This window comes from Thermobia domestica, chromosome 10 (assembly GCF_964235325.1).
Source record: "Thermobia domestica chromosome 10, izTheDome1.hap1.1, whole genome shotgun sequence".
NCBI classification, from domain to species: Eukaryota; Metazoa; Arthropoda; class Insecta; order Zygentoma; family Lepismatidae; genus Thermobia; species Thermobia domestica.
In genome coordinates, this window is record NC_137463.1 from 154,034,095 (window position 1) to 154,061,618 (window position 27,524).

The following is a 27,524-nucleotide window of genomic DNA, read 5'->3' on the forward strand; positions in this document are numbered from 1 at the left end:
ATTAATCAAAATATAAATAAATATGTTATTCCGTGAAAATATGATTCCTAATGAGATCTTTCGATTAATTACATTTAATTTGAAGTACAGAGGATAAATACATCGTGTAATTAAACCGAAATCGAATTTTAAAAAATTTCACTAGGTATAGGGTGAGTAAAAAAATTGCCATTACTCTCAACTGTAATGGTACATTACAAATTTCAAGACCAAAACTCAGTCTATGCAGTGGTACCATAGTGAGTCACCAAGGCCGGAAAAATGTCACAGAGAAAAATCCTCTGGGAAAGTGATGCGTGTCATTTTCTGGGATTGTGATATAGGTAATATTGGACGAATATCCGGAAAAGGCACTACATTGAATGTTGAAAGATATTTGAACCTACTGGAAAAATTCATATTGCATTGAACGAAAAGAGGCGAGGAAAACTATCCAAACGCATCGCTTTCTTGCAAGATAATACTCCTTGCCACAAAGCAGCCATTGCAATGCACAAACTGTGTGAACTGAAGTTCAATATCATAGACCATCCCCCTATTCTCCTATGTGGCCCCCCTCAAACTGTTATGTTTTCCCAAAACTGAATATGTACCTGAAACGAACTGAATTTAGAGACACTAATGACACCATAGCAGTTGCAGAGGCATGGTTTGCAGCACAAGACAAAATGTTTTATTATCATACAATAGAATTACTGCAGGATCATTGAAGTGTCAACCTACAAGGCAATTACGTTGAATAAAATTCTATCACTGCGTACCTGACGTCATGTTTTCACTCCCAAGCCAGAAACTTATCTAACTCCTTTTATATCATCAGACTTCACTACACCTTGAAAATAACTTCCTCCAAATATATCCCTTGCCTTAATGCACTACTGGAAGCGACGTAACAAAGCTTCCATAACACGCCTTAACATATCCTGCGAAATGAAGCTTATTCCACGGTGAATGGTAGTCTTAAGTTCGTTAATTATACTGGTATACAAAATAAATAAATAAATAAATAAATAAATAAATTAAATGTGTTTCTGTCACAAGTACAAAATAAACTGTTTCTGAAAGATAATTTGGTCCTGAATTCAGATCAAATTGCAGAATTTCTCCATCGGCCACAGTTTTCATGTGAAAGTGTTTTTTGTGCATGCCTATGGCAGCTTACACATTATATCTTTGCCATAAAGACAGAGTCTCGCAACAATAATTTCTTACAATAGAAATTTGTCAAAATACATTGTTCCTTGTTTTCCATAAGGCCCTTGAAACAAAGCATATTCATATTTTGTTTCATCTTCGGACCTTAAGTCGTTTTCGAGGTATGAACACTTTTAGAATTTCGAATTTTCAAAAATAACTTCGAAATTCGAAGAAATTTGAAATAGATTTTCTGGCCAAAGATATCTTTGGATATGTGGTACCTTTGGTATAAATATCACAGCAATCCATGTAAGGGCATAAAAGTAACATATAAACTAAACATGGAAATGAGTAATGAGCTAAATGCACCTTAAGATGATGAAAATAATATAATAAGTTGTATGACAAAAAGATATCAGCTACTAGCTGGTAAGAGCATCAATGCAACTGTGTACTGTCAGCAGTTGAGCCATGTTCAAGAAAAACTCAAAACTCTAGAGGCAGCATTTCTGAATCGCAAAGGGGTCCTCCTGTTAAAGGACAACGCTAAGCCTCACGTGGTTAGGATGACCCGGGATACCATTCTGCTCCTTGGATGGGAAATACTATTACGTCCGCCATTCTCCCCGAACATTGCACCGTCCGATTATCACCTGTTCCATTCCTTGGAAAATCACCTTAGAGGACGCCAGTTGAAATCCCTAGTAGAGGGGCAACATGCACTTGATACCTTCTTCTCTTCACGACCCACCAAGTTCTCCTGCGATGGAATCCATGGCCTTCCAGAACGTTGGCAGATGGTCGTCGATGCTGATGGGGACTATTTTTGATCTTCCAGGCAGGGTTAAAAGTGGATCTGAAAAGGTGGGGGACGCATGACGTCAAGCCGTTCCCCGTGGCTATCTTTGCCCATTGTCATTTTTTGGAAAGTGGCGGACGCCACAGACATTTTCTGAAAATGGGCACTTTCACCACTTTATCCGGCTATATCCTTTGAATAATGTATATAGAGAGATAGTAAATAGAAAAGTAAGTAAAGAAAAGCTACTACGATAACATAGAAACTAAGCATGGAAATAAGTAATGAGCTAAATGCGCCTTAAGACGATAAGAATAATATAATAAGTTGTACGACAAAAAGAATGACATGTAAATTTGGGCACTAAAAAAGAAAACTAAGTAAATGGGAACTACCAAAAATGTCTACAAGTATAACTTAAAATGACAAACTTCGTTTCGTAAACGTGGCAAAGGCATTTTGTGGTTTGTTAGAAATACAAAGTAATTCCGCATAATGCTAATCATTATACATCTGACACAGTGCTAATATGAATAGGTATACATTATTCTATACACAAATGAAGGACAAAATAAAAATAAGCCACAAAATATACGAAGAAAAGTGATTAGATCTGATGGTGTTTCCCAAGGATGTTATAAAATAGAGGATGTGAGTAAATTCATGAAGCCATACGTTATAGCTTCGCCACGCCATCATTGTTGGCTCGACGCATAATCAATGTCATAATCAATAGCATAAGTTAAAGCTAGAAACTACAATATCTTAACATGCTATTTCTTGATAATTAAGCAAACAATCGGAAGTAAGCCCGATCATGAAACCAATTGAAGTTAGTGAGTGTGAGTATGACAGAAATTAATGTGTCGAGCCCCATTAAAGGTAATGATTCAAATCCTGAACGAACTTATCGCGCAAGAGCACAGGTGACAGCAAATATAACTGAGGATAATGAGCACGAGACCCATTAAGGCTACGACTATTCGAGGATGCATTTCTGATGTGTTACCCCACGCAGCGAACGCAACTTAGGTGGCTAGTCGGTAATTTTACTTTCGTCAGAGTTATAAATTATACTATGAGCCAGTCAGGGTTTCCAGGTCTTTTATTTTTCATTTCCCGCGCCGGAAGGGTAGAATGAGAATGACCTTCTTCAGTTGGTTTCTTGTGAGAAGACATGAAGGTTATCGAAGAAGTATTTCTCTTAGCTGTAGTTTCTTCTTATGTAAAGAAAAAAGGCGCCGATTTAAGGTGTATTAAATTAATAGACAAAGACTACTGCACGGCGAATTTCACTGCAACACGCCTTTCCTTTATTTTCTTCCTTTAGATATATTTTACTGATTACGAAACAGCAGACGGTCTTTTGTTCTAAAACGCACCAAATATGCTCAAGCCGACTATTCTGCGCGTTTTACTGCTTTCGCGTTTGCAGCGCATTGTGATTAACCATCCACATTTAAATACATGGTCAGCGTATTCCAAGCGTACGCATGAGTCATAAAAACGCCTTCTGAACATCGAGTATCCGTGCACTAAGAGAGGTGAGCGCGATCGCGTTGAGGGTAGTGAGTCCGAGGTAAGTTAAGGGAAGTGAGCTAAAGCACGAGCCCATTTGAGGCTGCGGAGCCCAAGCCAGATTGAGCACGAAAATAAATTAAATTAATGAATATCAAACACAGTGAGCACGAGAACAAATAAAATTAATGAATACCGAACAGAGTGAGCTCGAACTCCATTGAAGGTAATGGCCGGAGGTCCGAAATAAATTGAGCGCGAATGCAATTGAGATTAGTGAGGGCGAACTCCACGAGATTGTGAAGCTCGAGTATAAATGTGATCGAACAAAATTAGCGAGCGCGAGCTCCAGGAGACTAGCGATTACAAGTCTCATTAAAGTATGTGATCCCAAGCCCGATTAAGCGCGAGCTCCAACGAGAATAGGGCGCACGGGTCCCATTAAAGGTAATAAACCTAAGCCCATATGAGTACTAAGCACCACTAGTGTCATTGAGCTCAAGCCCCATTGATAGTAGTGAGCTTGAGCCCAGTTGATGGAACTAAGCACGTGCTAATAAGCACGAGTCCAATTGAAATTAGAGAGGGACCAATTAAGTGCCTGTGCGAAAGAGATTAGAGAGCGCGGGCTGCAATAAGCCTAGGGAGTACGAGCTTTATTGAAAGATGTGAGCCCGAGCTCGAATAAACGCAAACTTGATTGAAGGATATGAGTCCGAGCACAATGAGTACAAGCCCTGACGCCAGTGAGAACAAGTCTCACTGAGTGTAGGATCCTGATCCCAAGTAAGCTCGTCCCCAAAAGAGATTAGTGAACGTGAGCTTCAAAGATGCTAGTTAGTGGGACCCTCATTGAAAAATGTGATGCCAAGCCCGAGTAAGCACAAGCTTCAACAAGGACACTGAGCTCTTGCCCCACTGAAGGTAATGACCACGAGCACAAGTAAGTACAAAGTCCACTAACGTCATTGAGCACGGGATGGTGATGGTAGTGAGCCCGACCCAGTTGAGATTAGTAAGCCCGAGCCTCACTGACTGCAGTGAGCCCAAGCCCAAGTAAACGCGTTCACCAATGAAATTAGTGAGCACGAGCTCCAAGGAGTCTGATCCTTATTGCAGGATGTGAGTCTGAGCCCGAGTAAGTGCGAGCCTTAACGGGAGTAAAAACGCGAGCCACATTGAAGATAATTAACACGAGCCTGTAAGCTGCACATGTAACCATTTTCAATGTGAAAGCGAAGATTTAAACAAAAATAAACGCAATAAACACTACATGTTCCCATACGGAGAACCTAATGTTAGCAGCAAACATTAATGGCGGAAAAGAGAGAAACCAATCAGTTTTTCGATGCTTGTTTGTTTTTCGGCTTCACCGAGCTACGGGGACGACTATAGCTTTGGCCAAATATAGCTATGGTATTTTATAACATCCTTGGCGTTTCCCATGTATACGTTTACCAACAAGCAAACCTCGAACCCATTTTCGTAGGGTAGTTGGTTAGCGTGTAAATTCTAGTTTTTCATTTTTCCGATGGTAATCAGTTCAAGTTCTTTAGTTTGCAATAAAATTTTTCTTTTATAGTTTGATTCTGTCATTTCATTAACAATAATATTCTATTCCAAAAATGTATTTTTAATATCCGCTTCCCTCTAGTATATTTGAATATTTGCAAATAATTCAAAATTATGTTCTTAAAAATGATAAAATTATCGAGAAGTTTATACAAAGAGGAGTATCCTTTGCTAATCATTGTCATAACCTGAGAAGGAAATTTTAAAATTTTTATTTTCGATTAACGAACTTTATTGAAAAATTTATTGAAAAATTAAAATATAATGAAGCACTTACTCCGGATAGTATTTGCAAATAATATTTAGAAAATAGACAGAAATAATGGACTATTATTTGGCCATTAAAAGTTTAGTAAGGAATGTTCTCAACCCTACTAGAAAACACACTTTATGCTTCACGAAAATAATAGATATTTTACAAAATTAATTGCAAAAAATCATTTGATCACTTTATTGAGCGAACGAAGTTACATATTAGTGTTGACATTTCCTAATCGAAGAATTTAGATTTCAATGCCAGCATTCTGATTGGTGACTTCTCAGTCCACCAGGCGAATGTTGAGATGCCTGTAATACACAGGCTTAGGGAGAATTTGTTTAAAATTTCATTTCTTTGTTATGAAAAACGAACAGAAACTTTCTAAATGTGAATGTGGAGAAGAATGGAGAGAAATTGCTGGGTAGAGCGGAAAACGAATGGGGAAAGTGTTAGAATGAGAGTCTTCGGAGATACATCTTTGTTATAAATTTAGAAACCTCTCTTTCATTAGGATACGCATATAAATGGACGTAACATGATTTTAAAAAATCCTGCTCGAGGGAGTTTTAACTATGTTCAAAAGTTAGTTTCAAATAGTGAGGTCGTTTTTCCGATATTACGTAACAGACAACGTTCATATCATTTTTATAACCTCTAGCGACCCCGTGTAGCATATACTCTACATCAGTTTCTTTTTCCACTGCTTGATGCCGTCAACTGAATCTTACTCACGCAATGCAAAGATGAGGTATATTTATCATTAGATCTTATTGATCTAAACAAAAAAGTATGTCATCCGTTACCTAAAGTTATTGACATCTTTTATTTTGCTGGAAGAAATTATTATTTATATACAAGGACATACTTTGTAGCAAAATACATTATCAACTAGCCTATTGTTGTTTGATTTTTTCTACCAGTGACACTCATACTCTTTACGCACACACTGTAAATAGAAATACTCTATGTAAATTCGAAACTGACCATGAATGTATGAAGGTTTAAAAAATCAACTACTCTGTCAAGATTTTTGATTGGAGAGAGGATGGTACCGTAGAAAGAAACACAATTCCAAAAGATGTATCCAAAACTTGAAAATAATTCGCTTTTATTTGCGATGATTATTTCTTTTTTTTTGAAGAGGGGGCGCAGTGGCTCAGTGGTAGAGCGTTCACCTCCGGTTCTTGGGATCCCTGGTACGATCCCAGCTCGCGCCGTGTTGACTTAGTGGTGGACAAACACCGTGCTCGTGGGTTTTCTCCCGTTTCGTCCCACTTTCTTCATTTCACAATTTCATTCATTTCCCATCATTGCCATCTCCTTTAGCCTAATCGGCATAATCGTGGGACGTAAAACTTATATTTAATTTATTTTTTTCTTTTTTTCAGGACGTAGACGTTGCCTTGGAGAGAACGTTGCTAAGATGACAATATTTATTTTCTTCTCCATTCTTCTTCAGAAATTGAGCTTTTCTGTGCCTCCTGGAGAAAATCCACCATCCATTGATCGCATTGAGGGAGCAATTGTAAGGCCAAAACCATATCGAGCAGTTGTTAAGGAAAGATTTTGAATTTTAAATTAGGCTGCTTAAATAATTTCATATTTCACTTCGAGATAGTGAAAATTAACTGTTTATTAGTAATTCAATTAAAAGGTTAGTTAGATTTGTCCATTTCTCTAACTGTGCACTTCTGAACTATTTTTACGGTAACATAAATTATGATCAATATTTGCTCTGTGGTTCTAACTACTATTTTGTTGTTTTTGTCAAAGCTTGTAATCATTGCCTCTGCATTGTAATAATTACAAACAATAAAAAAGAGATATAAATATTAGTTGAATAAATAAGAGATTTTTTGGTAGTAGTATCTGTTATTACACATATTTTTGTATTTCGTTAAATAACAGTAGTCTCCAATAATAACAAACACGCATCCAGATTTTAAATCTTAATGTTTAAACAAATCACAATTTCGCTCCAACTTTTTTTTTCAAAACTTAGGAATAAAATTCGTGCTTGTTGAACAAATTCTGAGGTAGAGTTCGAAACTTGAAATAGAGCTTTTCATAAAGCTCTTCTATCTTCTTAGATTCAAAAGACGTAAAAGGACCTTCAAAATAAGGCAAGCAGAAAACTTAGAAACTTTTGGATTCTAACGGTCCTTTGCAAGTAGTGAAATGACTCTACATGTAAAAATAGATAATCTAGATTTACACGTAGACAGGGGTAAAAATGAGTCTGAAAATATAGATGGACGGTAGGTAGCGGCATGGCGTCACGTCGTTCTCTTGCCTATCTCTGCCCATTGTAATTATTTAGGAACTGGGGGGATGGTTTCCCCTGCGTTCCCCCTTACTTTTATCCCCTCTACCCAGACAACGTGTAGATAATGTAAACAGCGTAGAGTATGTAATCTATGCAGACAATGCGTAATCAATGTGGTGTGCCAATTTTTAGTTTCTGAATAACATAAAAATAGGAACATATATCAGTAATTGCAAAAGATGAAACACAGTTTTAATGGAAGAAATGAGATTGGAAGTCTTTCTCTCTAAAAGTGAAATGCAAAAGATGTGAGTAGATGTACCCCACTTGGCACGGCTGAGTCAGCGAAATTTGATCCTGTTTTCCTGGAATTGGTAGGCAAGTTTCGACAAGCCTTTAGTTGCTATGGTCATAGCCTTTTACGGCTACCAGAGAAGTGCGTGGGAAAATTTTGGTTTATCTGAACGTGTATGAGAACAGTTTGTTGTTATGGTGATAGTCTTGGATGGGTTCATCGTCTTGGGTGGTCATACTCTTGGAGGGATCATAGTCCTATTAGTTATCATGATCGAAGCTTCATGATTGATTGATTGATTGATTTTTGCTTTTCGTTAGCTAGATGCTCTTGGCCTTCATAGTCTTGGATGTTCATACTGATGGACGGATCAGAGTCCTATTAGTTATCATGATCGAAGCTTCCCAATGGATTGATTGATTGATTTTTGTCTTTTCATTATGGATTTGAACCTCCCAAACCCCCTCCACACCACTCCCTCCTGCGAAGAACGTAAGCGAACGTTGTTACTATGCTCATACTCTTGGGGCGGCTACCGGATCTTGATGAGAGTCCTTTTAGTTATCACGTTCGAAGCTTCCCAATTGATTGAATATCAAGTTCGAAGCTTCCCAATTGATTGATTGATTGATTTTCGTCTTTTCGTTATGTATTGAATAGCGAAGAGCATACTTAATGTCTTAAAATATTCAATGCTTTCTCATCGAGAATCGAACCTGTACACTAAACGCAAGACCGGTGCTTTACGATTTAGAGTTGAATTAATTCTTGCATGAAAAAAAAAAAAAGAATTTCATGTATTGGTTTTAGCGTAGCATATGATATGTACATTGTTCGAAGCTCTTCATTTCGAAGCACTATAATACTTTCAAGTGTTCAATGTCCCCTTTCTCTCTCTTTTTAACATCGAGAATCGAACCCGGACCAAAGTGGTATTAAAACATAAATAACAGCCATAAAAATAAATTTAAAAAATACAGCATTACATTATTATTATTATTATTTTGGGAGTGAAAGTGAAGCAGACAACTAACCTTGATTGTAGCTTCGTTAACTTATGAAATAAAGATTGTACATCGGAATCGAACGCGAGACCAGTACTTCACGATTTAGAGTTGAATTAATGAATTTCACGGAGTAATCCAACTTGAGGTGGGCACTCTATCACTGAACGTCAGTGCCTCGCATATAGATTAGATTTTATTTAAAAAAAAACTTTTCGTCCTATTTTTTTCTAGTCGTCTTGTATTGGGTAGCTAGATTCCCCCTCCACCTTAACCCCACCAGACCCATCTTGTAATACTAAGAATAGAAGTTCCCAGATTTTCTGCGAAGAGTTTGAGAAGTTTCTTACGAAACGTCTGGAAAATTTTCGTCTGGAACCTTCTCAGGAAATTGAGTTGATAAGATGATTGTTGTAGTTCATGGATGTTTTTTAAAGGTATTGGTAGCGGAAGCACTTCTCATAGCATATCATAATGTTTTAAAACGTAGGATGAAAAAATGTGTATGCTCAAATCAGCAGGGTTGATTGTATTGCATGTGAAAAGTATTATATGAATATTCACATGATGTTGTCTGCTATGACAAGTAATTAAAATCACTTAAGTTGAAGCCGTGATGAAATATTGCGCTATAACATTCCCATAGCACAAAAGATTACGCCCCACGAAATGTCTGTAGGTTATGAACTATTTACGTTATCTAATTTGGTCTTGGGATTCTCACGAATTCACTTGTAAGTGTTCATGGGAATAGAATTTGTTTGCAGACTGTTCTTTGATCGAATAGACCTTAGTTGTTCAGGGGGAATATCGCATTGCATGAATCGTGAATATCGTATTTTCAAACGTATACAGCATTTGAGATTACATGTATGTTTGTTGTCGTCTTCACATACGAACATACTCACGTGCGACTGAAGATAGTGTAATCTGAATGCGAAAACGCTGAGTTTGTGTAATGAAAAATAAGTCTGTTAATAGATAAGATTTACTAAAGATGATATTTTGATACATCTATCAAATAATGTGTGTGAATAAGGAAATGAAATTGAATAAGGATATTAAATGTAGCAGGGGAGAGGTGGGGAGATTTTATTCGTTTGGAAAAGCTCATATGTTTCTTGAAAACAGTTATCATAATAAACTTGCTTTATTTTTGACTTCCAATGCTCTCCCATCCGTAAATCGAACTCAGGATCACGTTCACCACATGTCCGTGTTAGCTATTAGAACAGCTGGAGGTGCTGAAAAGATGAGCAGAAGGCACAGCGGCAAAGCGCTTACATTTGGTATATGATGGTCCCTAGCTCGACTACCGAATATATTAGCTCATGATGCCTTAGCATAATGGGCATAATCGTAGGACATTAAATAAATAAATTTGCGATGGACAACATCGTGTTCGTTGATTCTCATGTGGTATTTCCGCTTCATCTCATAATATCATTTCATTTAAAATACCTTAATCATCCTTTCATCTTAGCCTAAAATAGATATTCGTGGGGCGTTAAACTGTAAGATTTCATCTTTATCGTTGCACACAATTGTTTTCCCGATCATCATGTGTAACATTCTACATTTAGTCGTGTTTCTGTTCTTATGGCTAGGTTTGGAGATTTACATTTTAATAAAAAATAAAAGAAACGAAAAATCGTCTTAGACGTTCCTTAAGTAGAATTACTTTGAACAAGAAATCTTAATTCTGTGGCGAAGGGTACGTCCCTCATGATATAGTTCATTCTCGAGACGAGATAGAATACATCGAGAAGCAAGATCGACGATACTTTTACAAAAATTTATGATGAGATCCAATGTCGGACAGAACTCCTTATAAAAGTCATAGAAAAAGGATTCATTCTGTTTTCACTGTTGTAAATTAAGGCTTTAATTGGAAGATATCCGTTAAATCGTGTAATATGGCAACTCGACTTGGAAGTACAAGACATCACATACAAATTTTGCCTTCATGTGTTACTAGACTAGATGCTCAGTATAATAATAAGGGCGTCAACGCTTCTCTCTCTCTGTTTCAGACCAATCTCAAAGTTCGTGAAGAAAAATTTATTACTTTTAGATTCATTTAAATATATGTTAATTAGTTTAAATAACTTTTTTCGGTATTTCAAATTTTGTTTCCCACATATTCGAGTCGTAGGCCTTTCTCAAGTTAATAAATAATTGATATGTATGGATATAGCATTAGCCCTTGTTTAGTTGTAAAATTAGTGTAATAAATCTTTTGTACCCATGATAAGTAAATTCTCTCATTACACTATTCGTTAACTTACTTAGTTGCAAATTTCATTATTTATGCAATTCAGCTTATTTCGTTTACGATTTACTTCCTATGTGATCAAAGAAATGATCTTTGTTCGTGGGATTTCTTAAGACATCATGTTCTCACACAATGTTAAGGAAAATCGATGAGCTTGGAAATTTTCAATCCTGTGTGAATGTATTAAGTTTTGTGTCTCACGCAGGAGAGTCCTTTATTATTATTATTTCCATCGAGAGATAAGAAAGGTATCCTGCGAATTCTTAAGATAATGAGGACAAGGTGATTTAATGGTCATACATATAGAATACGTCTTCGAGAGTGAACATATTATTCATTAGTTAAAGATGTCATCGTCAATGAATTTATTAACCAAACTTAATGCAGCGTCGTTAGTATCTTTTACAAAATTACAAGACTTAGAAATTAATAAAACCTATCGTATTGTAGATTGCAAATTAATTACAACCGTATATGGAAAGAAGGTTTGTGTGACTTTTGAAGCAGGACAAAAAGTGATTCTACCAGGACGATTTACTGAAAAAGTAGAAGCAGATAATGGCGCTTTATTAACATATTTGCAAAGTGGAAACGTTTGTTTAATATACAAAGGAAAAAAAAAGATTAATTTAACGGGACATAGCATGCACGATATTGAATTCACAGAGTTGAACGCATCGTAAGTGTATGAACATGTACATGATTATCGACTTATTCTTCATTCTCATCCTTTTTCCCTAAAATTTCTCCCATCTTGATGGATTTGTGTGTTTCCGGGGTCGCGAGAAATCGCAATGTCTTGCATGTACTGGACTTGCGGCAATTCATACGTGTGTAAATGAACAAAATATTATTAGTGAAATGAACAATAGTTTTCCGAATGTATCTTCGGCTTTGAAGAAGGACGGTGATATAAACATTGATGATGAAAGATTAAAATTGGAAATGAAAGTATTATGTAAACAAAAAATTATAGAAGCAATCAGGGATGAATTATTTGACAGAATTCAAACACAATCATGGTGGGGGAAACTGATACCCAACCTGTGGATGACATCGATGAGATGGATATGTGTTGATAAAAAAAGAAGAAGAAAAAATATTTTTCAGTGTAGTGATTTTAGTGAAAAGTGATATATATTTTTATGACGTAAATTGAGTGACAAGAGGATATCTAACTGTCTGAAAATTATATACATTATCAAGTTTATTATACGAATAGTGAAATGAAACACGCAAAGAAAAAAAACATATGTTTCAGTCTAGTGATTTTATTAAAGTGATATATTTTATACATTTCTGAAAAATGTATCATTCATTAGTGAGTAACATTTTACGTTGTATGCAAAAATCGTATTTGAATTCATTATTATGAAAAGAAAAAAATATGTTTTTCAGTGTAGTGATTTTAGTGAAAGTGATATATTTTATACATTTCCGATTATGTATCATTCATTAGTTCACTAATATTTTACGTTGTATTAAAAATCGTATTTGAATTCATTCACCAATAAAAACTAATTGAAGAGAGAAAGAGAGAGAGAGAGAGAGAGAGAGAGAGAGCTATTAGGTTTAGATTTAATCTTGTACATTTGTTTGGAAGTTTTACATTTTAATAAAAGTAAAAGAAACGAAAAATCATCTCAGACTTTCCTTAGGTAGAATCACTTCGAGCAGGAAATCTTAATTTTGTGAAAAGTTATGTACTAAATTCACCGTTCGATTATTATTATTATTATTGTTATTATTATTATTATTATTATTATTATTATTAATTTGGGGAGTAGATTCGTTTGATATAAATCGACAAGTACATTTTTTTCAAATTCGAAATGAAACAGAAACATCCGAGTCTCATAGACAATACTAGTTCACTCAAGTTTTATTCCTCAGACATTGTTTTAATGTTACATGTGGCATATATCAGTTGATTTTGAGTTTAACGTCCCGTTTGGCAGTGAGGCTATATGAGACGTGGCCCTACTGATTAACGTGGAATCCGAATCACATAAGCTCCCGACGGGAATCGAACCCGTACCTCCCACGCGAAAGGACTGAGAGTTGATCATTCCTTAATGTCAGTTCAGAAAGAAGCAGAATACAGGGAGAGCTAATCTTTGATATCGCGGAATCTTTCTTTGAATCCATTTTTCCAATGCTGAAGCTTCTTGGTATGTATCCTGTACAAAGCAAGTGTCTTGTACTTGTTCCATACTTAACACAAATTGGTAAATGTGTGAAGCCTTCGTTTTGTAACAGTTTCTTCCAGAGCTGCAACTTGTGTTCTAACGTTTTATTTACGTAATGTTTGCAGTAATTATGTTTTTTCCTTAAAGTTTCAAATTAAAATGTGACAAATATTTCGTAATATCATCTGCCATGAAAGAAACATATTGTAAACATAAAGAATCTGTCAGTAAGTTTGTGCTTTGTTCTTTGATTTGAAGAAAATTGCTAATTTCATCTCTCAAGTTCTAGGAACTTTTCAGACCCATGGAGCACAGGATACCCAGCACACTTCTCTGCGATAGGGAAACCTAGAATATTTATGCAAAATCTTCCAAGAAAACAGCAAATTGTCGCTGGTTTAAGCCATATGAAGTTGATTTAAGAACATTGTCTATGTGAACTATCTTTGAACGTATCACAAAGTGACCCAAAGTAGGTATACATACCTGCATTGATCAAGTATGACATTATATGCTTCGGTCTATTCCGAGTTTAGGCATAAGTGAAAAGGAATTAAGAGCAAATAATGGAGAAGCTAAGTCAATATACTGTATGTATGGATTGCAATAAGTAAATGAAAATTCCATGAGCTGATCAGTACGGGGATGTATATCTACTTTTGGGCCATTATATATATACGAGTACTTCTTTCTTGTTTTCTGAAGGTGAACCGATGGTCACAAAGAAATGATTCAAGGGCCACATGCAACTCACAAGTTTGAAATACTTGTTCTATAGTTACAGGTTAATTCTGTTACCGGAAAAATGGCAGATCATTTGTATTTGAAGTTTCATTGCGTTATTTTCAAATCACAAGTGTATTCTCAAATTTTGAACTTCAAAGGACAATGCTTTTCAGACAACTGATGTAGATCTACCAAAATTTAGTTTTTATTAAGTAAGGAATATTTTAAGAAGATATTAGTAGAATAAATTATTAACATTCCAGTTCATTTCAAAGAAGAAAGAAAAATAAATCCTCTATAAGTCAATGGACAAAAAAAGAAGATGACACACAACACGCATCATTATCCAACATTTCTCAAAATGGATTAAATTTCCATTATATGGACTGAAGTTGAGGATTTTGAAAGACTTTGAGGCTCAATATGAACCAATTATATACAGACTTGATGCCACAAAGAAAAAACTATGTAGCGTACGTAAAATCGTAGGTTACATGCGTAAATCTTAGGGATAGGCGTGAGTCGAGTCAAATGTAATTTTCTCGAGATGAGTTTCGAGTCGAGTTACTGTTTTCAGGTCGAGTTTCGAGTCGAGTCGAGTTTCATAAATGGCTCGCTCCTTCAGCTCATTTTAAGTCGTTTTGGAATCATGGCCTTATTAGACTGGAAAAGGAAAACCATGAGAAATATAAGCAATAATGTGAAATACTTTTAGTGTTTCTCACGACTTTTTTTTTATTAAATCCGTGTTGATAGAGAGAAAGGCAGAAGGACGACCAAGCATAGAATATCTAGATCTTTGATAACGTCACAGGTTGTAAATCCTCTTTGTAAAATAATCCATCCAGTGGTTCCTTTGTTCCTATCTTCACTGTCTGACAAAATATGACACGATTCGAGAAACTTTTCGGTACGAAAAAGAGATAAGTCGCAAATCGACAAGTACATTTTTTTTCAAATTCGAAATGAAACAGAAACATCCGAGACTCATAGACAATACTAGTTCACTGAAGTTTTAGTCCTCAGACACTGTTTTAATGTCACATGTCGTATATATAAAAGCTTTAAATTGATATAGTAATTGCACGAACACGATGTATTTTCAAACTCAAGACAATACAGAAACATCCGAGATTTATGAGCATTACTAATTCACACACATCCGAGACTTATGAGCAATACTAGTTCGCCCAAGTTTTTGATGAGGAAGATGCCCACATTAGACAAAATTTACAGAAAATTCGGAATATTAAGGAATGTTGGTGATCTGACCTAGAACATACCTTTTCATTACAGTAAACAAAGAACAGGAATGAACATGAATTGTACCTCAAATGATGTGTACGGGTTCGATTTTAATCACAGTTCCCATGAAGTGAACTTTGTAGTGTACAAACATCGTGTGTACGTAAGTAGAGTTTATGTTTCTAACTTCTTATTCAAAGATTCACAAGATAGGTTATTTCTTATTTAAATGCTTCTTTCAATATTCCTACTCTATCTTTGTTTTTAAATCACGTTCACATTTTATGTTTTATCTAATAACTACAGAGATATAAAAGTAGAAACAAAATGTACAAATGAAGGGGGATTGAAAGATTTATTATGAAGATCTAACGCTGAAACCTCAAAATACTATTACTATGGTAACTAGTATTGCCAACAAAACGAGAGAAACTTCTCGATACAAAAAGAGGCAAGTCTCAATTCAATAAGTACATTTTCAAATTCGAGATGATACAAAAACATAGGTACGTTCAAAAAAGTTTGTGATAACTTGATCCAAGATCCAATATATTTTAGAAAAAACGATATCGAAATTAGAAATTTGTACACGCAAGCCCATTATCAGCGATGATTTTTGATTTATATTACACCTGTTAGCAGTGACTTTCGGGAATTGCTAGAGTTAGGAGGATATAGATATTTTTTTATCCGTAGTGTCATCACTTATCAAAACTTGTTGACCATTACGTGATGCAACTTTTTTCGCATTAAAGATTCATCTGAAAATTTCAGATTTGTGCAATTTTTCGAAGTGTAAGTGATCAGTTACAGTTACAGAATTGATTAACCGAATATAAGTCTAGGTACATCTTTAATAGCGTAATTCAAATTGTGGACCTGATGTCAACATGTGCAGAGTTATGAAAAATGCATCATGTATTATATCACAGAATACTACATTGCTAGATCTAATCACTTTCTCAGATTTGTTCAAAAAACGTAACACAAGACTATTGTAATTCATCATCTGAATTACCTTTTCTTACTTGTCTTAAAAAAGCAACACATCTTCGCGGATAATCATTTAGCACCCATACAAACAGTTGAGAAAATTTCTTTTCCTATTACAGTACCGACTTGACAAGTTATCAAATTATAACTATTCCAAAGATAACGTGAAAACAGATTAATTCATTTGTTCACGAATTAATGCGAAAAAGAAAATTTGTCAACTGAAGAATACTTTCTTTTTCGTGTGTACAGGAAGATTATATGACTATACGTAATAATGATCTACTGTTTCTCCAACAAATATAGATCAAAACTTATTGGCCATTATGTGTTGCAATCTTTTTTCGCTAGTAATTCAAATTGTGGACCTGATGTCGACATGTGCAGAGTTATATAAAAATGCATCATGTATTATATCGCAGAATATTACATTGCTACTCCTTCTGTATATAGGATAGGTCAGTGTTTCTTTAGATATATGCTATCTTTTGCTGTTCAGCATTACGTCAGAACATCACGTTATCACTTCTCATTTTTGTTGATGAATGTCTTGGTTTAATATTTATCTTCACACGTATGTAGTTCATTCTTTTTTTTTTTTAAAGTAAACTTGCGATGTTTAAAGATGATGATGGTGAACGTGTACATTAGATTTCAATCTTAATGAAGTCATTCGATTCATTTTTAATGTTAGACTTTCATTTTGAAAAGTAATTAATTTTCTAAGAAACGATTACATGTTACTCTTGTGCACATCACATCTTTGCAAACACTATCTAATGTAACCACTAACGTTTTGAATCAGGTCCAGTTGGAACAAAATTTTCTAAAAGGGAGCATGGACATACCAATTTTTGGTTGCTAATCATGGCTCACATGTTCGCCAAATATTAGTAATTTTAAGCATTACCTCATTAGCCTCCTGTCTCCTTGGTATTATCACAATGGAAAGTTCGCTGACGGTATTCGTAACTTTTTGTAAAAGAGTGATGAGTAATCACAATTTAATTTTTTAACGGCCATGATGGATCAATGGTTGAGTCCCATTGGTAGATTGGCAACAGTCAGTCCCAAATGTAGGGAGATGGGCAGTAGAAGTTAGGAAAGACCCAATTCAATCATATTTTAGTTCATTTGCAAGCCTACCGTGATAATTTTAGGGGCGCTCGTCATCCCTGTGGATAAGGGCATGGGTAAAGTGAATACTTCTGGTGCTTGTGGTTCCTGTTTCAATCCGAGTTCATGTTAATAGGTAATTGTGGTAAACAAAAAAAACTGTGAGTATTAGTTCCCCTGTTTACTTCTACTTTGTTATTTTTCTAAAGCAATTATGTCAGGTTAGAAGAACATGTATCTTTTCTTTCTAGTACGTGTATTGTTCTTCTACTCATAAATTCAATGGATTTCAGGATACATGATGACTCAGTGATATAACGTTTATTCACATTGTCATTCTATCAACTAATATTTTTTCGTCTTAATCATATGTCCTTTTACCGAGAAAGGGTATATTTATGGGGGTATCTTTATTTCTCCGGGGGGTTTGAGGAGCGTGCTGGCTCAGTGGTAAAGGATTTACAACCAGTACTTCGTTTTTCATATGCTGAAGCTTCTTGATATGCATCCTGTACAAAGCAAAGCAAGTGCTGGAACTTAATGGCGATCCGTGCCTCATTTTGTCAATCATCACACCTTCAGTTAATTACTTTAAAAAAAGAAAGATAACGAGTTCGGAATTTGCTATAACTTAGTAGAATGAGAATGTATGAGTAGATCATGAAAACTCACGGACATCATGTTCGGAGATGAAACTAGGGACTGCATGCACTTTGCTACAGTGCACGACAATTAGTAATAAATTATGCTCATTATGTTGAGGAAGACGAATGATTAAGACAAATGAATGAATGAATGAATACTTAGTAAAATAAAAATATATAAGTAGACCATGAAAACTCACGGACACTATGTTCGGAAGTCGACCACACTGGGCGGCAATTAGTAATAAAAAATTATAAGCTTACTTGATCGGAGATCGAACTAGGGACCGCATGCACTGGGGGTTACGGAACAATGCTCTACTATACTAAGTATTCATCTGAAAGAATACGTCGTTGCTTTATCACTGAACCACACACACAAACTTTCACATATTTCTTACGTTCGAAACGTAAGAAAATATTTCAGTTTAACGTACCACGATTATGCTCATCATACAGATAGACAGACAGAAAGATATACACTTAGATAGTACTTATTGTCTTTTCGAGTGTAGAATAATACGCGTTCAATACTACACAGATACTTGTAGTGTTTGAGCCTCGTCGCCCAAAGCTTGGACCTCTCCCATAATGCACGCCTGTGTACATAGCTAGTATACGAATTCTATGACGGGAATCTGAGCATTTTAGAAGAAATGATGATAATAATAGGGAATATTTTAACTACTTTCGTCCTTTTAAAGTAATATCACATACAGCTTAGACTATAATATGGAGAAAACTGTATAAAGTTCAACTTCCTAGATCAACTTAAAGAAATGGAGAAATGTTCTCTTATTTGAGAATAGACAATTGTTTTAACTTGAAGATTTGTGCCCCATGATGAAATCGTTGGGTGCTGTGGATCAGTGGTAAAGCGTTCACCTCCGGTGATTGGGGTCCCTGGTTCGATCCTAACTCTCGCCGTGTGAACTTTGTGGTGCATATAGCCTCGCTGCTGAACGGAACGTTAAACTCAAAAATCAATCAACATCATGTGTACATAAGTAACGACATCCGAGATGAATAAGCAACACTAGTTTTGTCAAGTTTTAGATCTCAAACACTGTTTTAATATTACCTAAAACACACACACACACACACACACACACACACACATACATATCTTCGCTTCGTGTTGTCTGAAACCATGACCTAAGATAATGTTGACGCGACAGCTGGAGAATAACATTGAAATACAAAACATGTTCTGTTATCTTATTTTTCTGCTCTTTGCAAGTAGACATTGCAGATACAGAAACTCTCTCTCAGTTCGTTGACTTATGTATATGTATTTAACGTTAGATTTCACTCTTATTAACATTAGAAAATTATGAAATTAACTTCAGTGCCTCAGTGGTAGAGTGTTTACCTCTGGTGCATGAGGTCCCGTGTTCAAATCACTTGTCATTAATTTTAGTGACCACAAATCCCCTGCTTCCTTTACAACTTAACGAAAAGATGCTATTGACTGTCCCCGGAAAACCGTCCTTATCATTTCATTTTTACGTTCCAGAGGGCACAGTGGGCTCAGTGGTAGAGCGTTCACCTCAAGTGCTTGGGTCCATGATTCGATCCCAGTTCGTGCCCTATGAACTTTGTGGTGGACAAACATCGTATGCGTGGATTTCCCTTCGGAGTTCACCAGTTTCCTTCCACTTTCTTCATTACATCATTTCATTCATTTTTTTCATTATCACCTCTCCTTCATTAGCCTAGTAGACGTAAACGTAGGGCGTAAAACTCACTTTTCACTTGTCCCATCCACACAGATTATACTATTTTCATTTGCTAAAACGTACATATCTTCGCTTCGTCTGGACTCCACGTACTACAGATACATAGACAAACGGCGAAACAAGTAGACATATTATCAAAAAATTTAAGACACACAAGCTATGATTATTATTACATCATTCACATCATAAAGTTTCGTCTTTCAAAATCATTAGTTTAACAGTCATAATCGTGGAACGTAAAACTCACTTTGCGTGTTAGACAACATTGTATCTATGAGTTTTCTCTTTGGCTCTCTTGTCAAACTATGATTTGACCTCTCTCTCTCTCTCTCTCTCTCTCATCACAGGTGGGGGACCCTAGTGAATCAATGGTACAGCGATCATCTTTGATGTATGGTGTATCCAGATTGTAATCCAGCCTAGACAAGTGAATTTTCTGGTAGACAAAATTACTAGTTTAACAGACATAAAAATTGGACGTAAAACTATGATTTGACTCGAACGAATATTTCTGATGCATTGGGATCCCTAATTCGATCCTAGCTAACAACAAGTGAAATTTCTGGTGAACAAGAGCGTTCATCTTTTGTGCATAGGTCCTTGAGTTGAGCATGAAGCCCTCCTTCCCCCGTGTTCAACTTTTGCTTTCAACAAATGAATTTTAAGGTAGACAAACACCGTATGCGTGGATTTTCTTCGGAGTACTTCCGTTTCCTCCCACTTTTTGAGTGTACGTTGATTGAATGGTACAGCGTTCACCTCCGGTGTTTGAGGGGGGGCCCTGGTTTCAAACCCCTGCTCCCTCCGTCAAGTGAACTTTCTGTGTTGGACAAACAACACGTGCGTAGGTTTTTTTCGGTGTACTTTCGTTTCCTCCCACTTTCTTTATTCTATCATTTCATTCATTTCTCATCATCACCGTCTTCTTCAGTCTAGTCAATATATTCATGAAACTTAAAATTGGAAGTTATTATTATTATTATTATTATTATTATTATTATTATTATTATTATTATTATTATTATTATTATTATTATTATTATTACTAAAAATAAACCAAGAAGTTCCGTTACTAGTGATATACATATATCCTAATTACCAGTCTTATGGCGGCTCCCTTTCCTAAATTTAGGGGGACACAATGACTCATTGGTCTATTCATCTTCCTAGCATATGCTACAGACAGACAGACAGACAAACGTCAGCCGGTGTTCGCTGACATTTTGTCACTTCAATGCAACGTTTTCTTATCATCGCTTGGTTGATAAAACGGTAGATAGGTCAGTGTTTTGCTTTCCGATAAGCTAATCTTCTCTTCTCTTGAATACGAAGCAACAGACAAAGAAAAAAAAAAGATACTGGGAAAACACATTTCTTTGACGCTGTATATATGTATGACTGTCTGTGTCTGTAGAATCTGGTTTCTTTATCACACACGAAACAACTATGAATAAATACACTTTATAACTTTATTCTTTTTTTTTAAAGACAAAGACTAAAAAATAAAGACAAATATATTATTTTACTCTAGTTCGATTCTTAGTGAAAGAGCATTAAATAGTTTTATCTTGTTTATTCATGTACCATACACTTACGAAAGACCACGATCGTTTGGGATCCGGGTTCGATTCTCGATGAGAAAGCATTCTTTTTTTTTTTCTTCGCAGAAAATCTGGGAGCTTAACAACATTAGTATACTAATTTAAAAATCCTACCGTATTGATCGATCACAAAATACAAATTTTATGTGAAAATAATAAAAGATTTCAATTTCACTATATTATTATTATTATTATTATTAAATTCACTAGAATTAGTACTACATTGTTCAGTATAAATGAAAAGTATTTTCTGCTTCTTTATGAACAGAAGTCCACTTCATTGACACCCATCAACTTTAAAGTTCGTTTTCCGTCAAACTTGACTGTGTTTGTACACTATCCAATAAATCAGTCATAATTGAATCTATGAGTTTTTTGTTTATAGTCTGAAAACAAGCGGAATCAAATGTACAAGTTTTCTTTCCCATTCCGTTAAAATTTCACTTAAATCCAAATACAAGGTCTTTAGCAACACGATTCACTTATTCAAATGTTCCACTTTTTAGTACAATACACATTAATTTGACTTTCATTAAATTAAGACCTTATGCACCATTTAATATGACAAGGAGGAGAAACAACCATGTTTCGTCTTGTTTATATATGTCCTATACACTTACGAATATGATATCAGTTCAGTAAATTCAAGATCGTGCATGTTACGTCCAAATAAATTAATCTTCATTCCTTTATATATTAAACATATATTTCCATTTTTCCAAATACGATGCTAATGCATATGGAAGTTATACATAATAGCACATACGTAAATTATTTGTATAAATACATATTGTTTTGGTAACTTTAGAATATGTACATGTACTTTTTACAGTTATATACAAAGAAAAAGTATGTAATGGAACTTTATTCAAGTTTCACTTCAAATTGTACCATATTGAAAATTATGTTCCTTATTGCAACTTTTACTGGCATTTTTATGTATATCATCATTCGGAGCACTACGAAATACTTGTATATCAGGGCACTTTTCCTGTATTTGTTTAATAAAAGCATATCCCTTCTTAAAGTAAAGAAATGGACAATTAGGAAACCATTTCGCATGTTCTATCCATGGAACATCGTTATCAGTCCAATCTTTTAATCCACCAGCACAATAAAAGCATATAGTTTGGTCTCTTGTCTTCGTGTAAAAAAATCCAGCATCACTTAATTGATCCGGGCATTGTTTTGATGAAATAGGCCAGTGTTCGAATGTTCTTAAACGTAATTCCTTTGTACAATACTGATTATATTGAGGGGCAAAACATTTATGTGCACCACTATATGGTAATTCTGACATTTGTTGAAGTGGTATCCTTTCAGATACAGAATTTGGTCGCAGTTCCATTCTTAAACTTCCACTATTCGTATTTTTCTAATCGTCTACTTCAATGAAATCTTGCTTACGTTTCTATGTTCAATTATGTTGGAAATCTATGGAAGTCAATATTATAAAGTAACTTATGATTTACACAGCCATGTTATTTCAGCAGATGATCAACAGAGACTAATGACACTATGCATACAAATATCTGTGCACACATGCATGATGCAAGAAGGGATGTCGATGAGGAAATCGTGTATCATCTTGTTTATACATATACCATACACTTACGAAAGACCACGATCGTTTGGGATCCGGGTTCGATTCTCGATGATAAAGTATTCTTTTTTCTTCGCAGAAAATCTGGGAACTTCTATTCTTAGTATTACAAGATGGGTCTGGTGGGGTTAAGGTGGAGGGGGAATCTAGCTACCCAATACAAGACGACTAGAAAAAAATAGGACGAAAAGTTTTTTTTTAAATAAAATCTAATCTATATGCGAGGCACTGACGTTCAGTGATAGAGTGCCCACCTCAAGTTGGATTACTCCGTGAAATTCATTAATTCAACTCTAAATCGTGAAGTACTGGTCTCGCGTTCGATTCCGATGTACAATCTTTATTTCATAAGTTAACGAAGCTACAATCAAGGTTAGTTGTCTGCTTCACTTTCACTCCCAAAATAATAATAATAATAATGTAATGCTGTATTTTTTAAATTTATTTTTATGGCTGTTATTTATGTTTTAATACCACTTTGGTCCGGGTTCGATTCTCGATGTTAAAAAGAGAGAGAAAGGGGACATTGAACACTTGAAAGTATTATAGTGCTTCGAAATGAAGAGCTTCGAACAATGTACATATCATATGCTACGCTAAAACCAATACATGAAATTCTTTTTTTTTTTTTCATGCAAGAATTAATTCAACTCTAAATCGTAAAGCACCGGTCTTGCGTTTAGTGTACAGGTTCGATTCTCGATGAGAAAGCATTGAATATTTTAAGACATTAAGTATGCTCTTCGCTATTCAATACATAACGAAAAGACGAAAATCAATCAATCAATCAATTGGGAAGCTTCGAACTTGATATTCAATCAATTGGGAAGCTTCGAACGTGATAACTAAAAGGACTCTCATCAAGATCCGGTAGCCGCCCCAAGAGTATGAGCATAGTAACAACGTTCGCTTACGTTCTTCGCAGGAGGGAGTGGTGTGGAGGGGGTTTGGGAGGTTCAAATCCATAATGAAAAGACAAAAATCAATCAATCAATCCATTGGGAAGCTTCGATCATGATAACTAATAGGACTCTGATCCGTCCATCAGTATGAACATCCAAGACTATGAAGGCCAAGAGCATCTAGCTAACGAAAAGCAAAAATCAATCAATCAATCAATCATGAAGCTTCGATCATGATAACTAATAGGACTATGATCCCTCCAAGAGTATGACCACCCAAGACGATGAACCCATCCAAGACTATCACCATAACAACAAACTGTTCTCATACACGTTCAGATAAACCAAAATTTTCCCACGCACTTCTCTGGTAGCCGTAAAAGGCTATGACCATAGCAACTAAAGGCTTGTCGAAACTTGCCTACCAATTCCAGGAAAACAGGATCAAATTTCGCTGACTCAGCCGTGCCAAGTGGGGTACATCTACTATGTGTTAATGCGAGGTCTGTAAATAAAAGTAAGGAATGATTTTTTTCCGAAACTCACTTTTATTTACCTAGTACAATTACATCTTCACTTCGACTCTATCACCTTCACTTGGGAGATCTCGAAGCGACGGTGTTGTTTCCAATACCCAAGACGATGTTAAGTATTTTGAACACTTTATTTTTCGCCCTTTCTCACCCCATGCTGATGATAGTTGAACTTAGACCTATGCAGAATCGTGAGTGTCACTATTCATCCCAGCGACCTCAAAACTACGGATTCGACTCTAAGATCAATTATTTTGGATTATTCTTTACATGTTACCCGTTTTCACACACCCCAAGGGATGTCCTATACTCACAGTCTTTCTCAGTTTAATATGTGTAGTAGGTTTGTTTGTAGTTGCTTTACGCGTTCCGTCAGAGTTATCCTGGAATATACACACATGAATACGTATCCTCATCCGCAATAAATTGTTCGCATATATTGTAACTTCCACATTTTCATTAATAACTCGCTTTTCTGACTATATTATCGCTTCTTTGTGCTTTCCTTAACAAAGCAGTGTAATAATGCATAATTATTTATTATTTTAGAGAAAAAATAAAGCAAAATAAGAAAATTATAAGCAAAAAACCTTTAATCTTATGAAACCTTAGTGTGTCAAATAATTACACGAAGAATATCCTGTGGGAAAAAAGAGGGAAAATGACACAGGTATTAGGAAACGCTCACTAACATGTGAAGCTATTGAACAGAAACATGAACTGAAGAGTCAACTACGTATTTCTGCGTTTAATATGCAATTCACACTTCATGCACAGTTCCAATATGCAAAATCAGTCAATATCTTCAGTTGAAATTACTGATATAGGGAAAAAATGACTATTTAAAACTTCAGGTGTGAATGTGCGCTTGGAGCGATATATGAGCATTATTACAACACATTCTTTCATGAATTGTCTCGCTGGTCAAGCGTGTTTAGTAGTGTTCTTGAAAGTCTAGCATCGGAGGGCGGCAGTTCCAATCTGCCTTCCGGCAGTTTTGATTTTTTTCAACATATGGAAACATTTCTTTAAATATAAAGTTCTGTTTTGAAGTGCTTGAAAAAAAAATCAGATGAACTATCACGTTTCAAAGCCTGTTACATTTGTTCACCCTGTCATCATTTATATACGAAGACGCTAAAATGAGGAACGTTAACATTGTTATAATGGGAACAACTCTCTGATTTGAATACCAACCTTAAATCACACGTCCAAAATAAAAATTATTCATGTTCTGATACCTATTGTAATATACAGGTGTGCATATATAGAGAAAGAAAGAGAGAGAGAGAAAGTATGTGAGAGAGATAGAAAACAATATATGCTGTTATTTTAATTACAACGTAAAAAGTTATTGCAATTCATAATCTGGATTTTTACAAAGCGATTTGAACGCTTGAAGGGACTTAATATTCATAAAGCATCTTTTTCTTGGAGTGTTGCAAATAGTCCGATGCTTTGTAATATGTGCCAAAGAAATAAATGCATGTTTTTAACAGGATAGTATCGTCTACCTTTTGCTTCAATTGATGGTATAAAATAATGTTGAGTTGATTTTAACATCCCTTTCAGCATCGAGGCTATATGAGACGTTTACCTATTGATTAGCGTGAAATCCGAACCACATGAGCTCACACCGGGAATCGAACCGGGTCTCTTACGTCAAAGGTGCGTATGCTAACCGCTTAGCTACGAAGGAACTCGGTATGAAACTAGAATAGCACACATTACCCCATATTATTTCACAGAAAGATTTCTGTTTTATGATCAGTTAAAATAGTATTTCTGGACACCGTAGCGAAAAATGTATTTGCTTTTTCAAGTAGTGTACGAAAAATACAAAGAATAAACACAGTAGAAACGAAACCAAGAAATGAATTCAAAGTAAAGTGCTTTGCCTCTCTCGAATAAATCACTCAATGTATTACAAGTGCATATCTCGTGCATTTCCAGTAGAATTATTAAAACGCGCTGGCTTTATAACTTGGCTGTGTGGTCTAGTGGCTAGCATGTGTGTCTGTGGTGTACAGGGTACCGGGTTTGATTCCCGGTGGGAGAACTTTTGGAATTTTAAATGTTCTCGACGTGTCTGTGTTTGTGTCCCTATCATTCAATGTTACTATAAAACGTGTATAACCTAGTAGGAAATATGCAGAAATTACTGATAAGGGGAAAGTAGACTTTGGTAAGTGAACTTCGGGGCCGCCTTTCGCGACGTAAATTAAGAAGAAAATAAGTGGGTTTAGCGAGGCGCTTGAAATTACAGTAATGATTGACGGTTCGGTTCCCAGCCCGGTTTTCTTTTAATATAAGGATATTTTATTTTTTCTAAACACAACGTTACATTTTTAACATTTGAATTGGTTATAAAAACAAAATCAGATAAACTGTCAGCTTTCAAACCTCTGTCACTTTTATTCACCATCTGTTTGTATACGAAGATGACGCTATGGAAATGCTAGCACTACCAAAGTTCAAATAGATTTCTAAGTTAATATCAAATTGAAAACACACGCCCAAAATGAGAATATATGTTTCTGCTTTATATGTATAGTTCAATTATACCAAACAAAATCCGCTATCCCCATTCCCTTTGGCGGTAGGGGTAACTTTAAAATTTCAAAGTGGGACCCCCATTTCTTATTGGACATTTCGATTCTCCAGAAAAAAGTGACTGATTTCACCCAGAATTGAAAACAATCCCTTCACGGATGGTACTTTAATCGATACGGGAAAAGGAGGGGTAGCAAAACATTATGAATATGTTTTTTGTCAGATCCGTGCTCTGTGCTCATACAGTTAACATACTGGACTGCACAGTCAGAGATCCTGATTTCAATTCCTAGTAACCCTAGGGGAACACCAAATGAGTACATAACAAGTAGTGACTATTTTCATGAATATATGCATCATATAAAAATCGCTTAAAGTTTGATACTAAGATATTATTATTATTATTATTATTATTATTATTATTATTATTATTATTATTATTATGTTACATATTACTTGAGCTTATAATTAGGAAGACCTAGGCGCAGATGGGAGGACAATATTAAGATGGATCTCGCAGAAATAGGAATACAAAGTAGAAACTGGATCCAGTTA

At 35.4% G+C, this 27,524-nt stretch overlaps 1 protein-coding gene across 1 annotated transcript in view; it reads left to right on the top strand.

Annotated features, from left to right (window-relative positions):
• The window catches only part of LOC145662781 (methyl farnesoate epoxidase-like), a 733,391-nt gene extending 726,291 nt beyond the window's left edge, over positions 1 to 7,100 (top strand). The window contains exon 7 of the mRNA XM_081728654.1: positions 6,674 to 7,100. Coding sequence (XP_081584780.1) covers positions 6,674 to 6,855 — 182 coding nt within the window. The 3' untranslated portion in view covers positions 6,856 to 7,100. The remainder of the gene's footprint in view (positions 1 to 6,673) is intronic.
• The last annotated feature ends 20,424 nt before the right edge of the window (positions 7,101 to 27,524 follow it).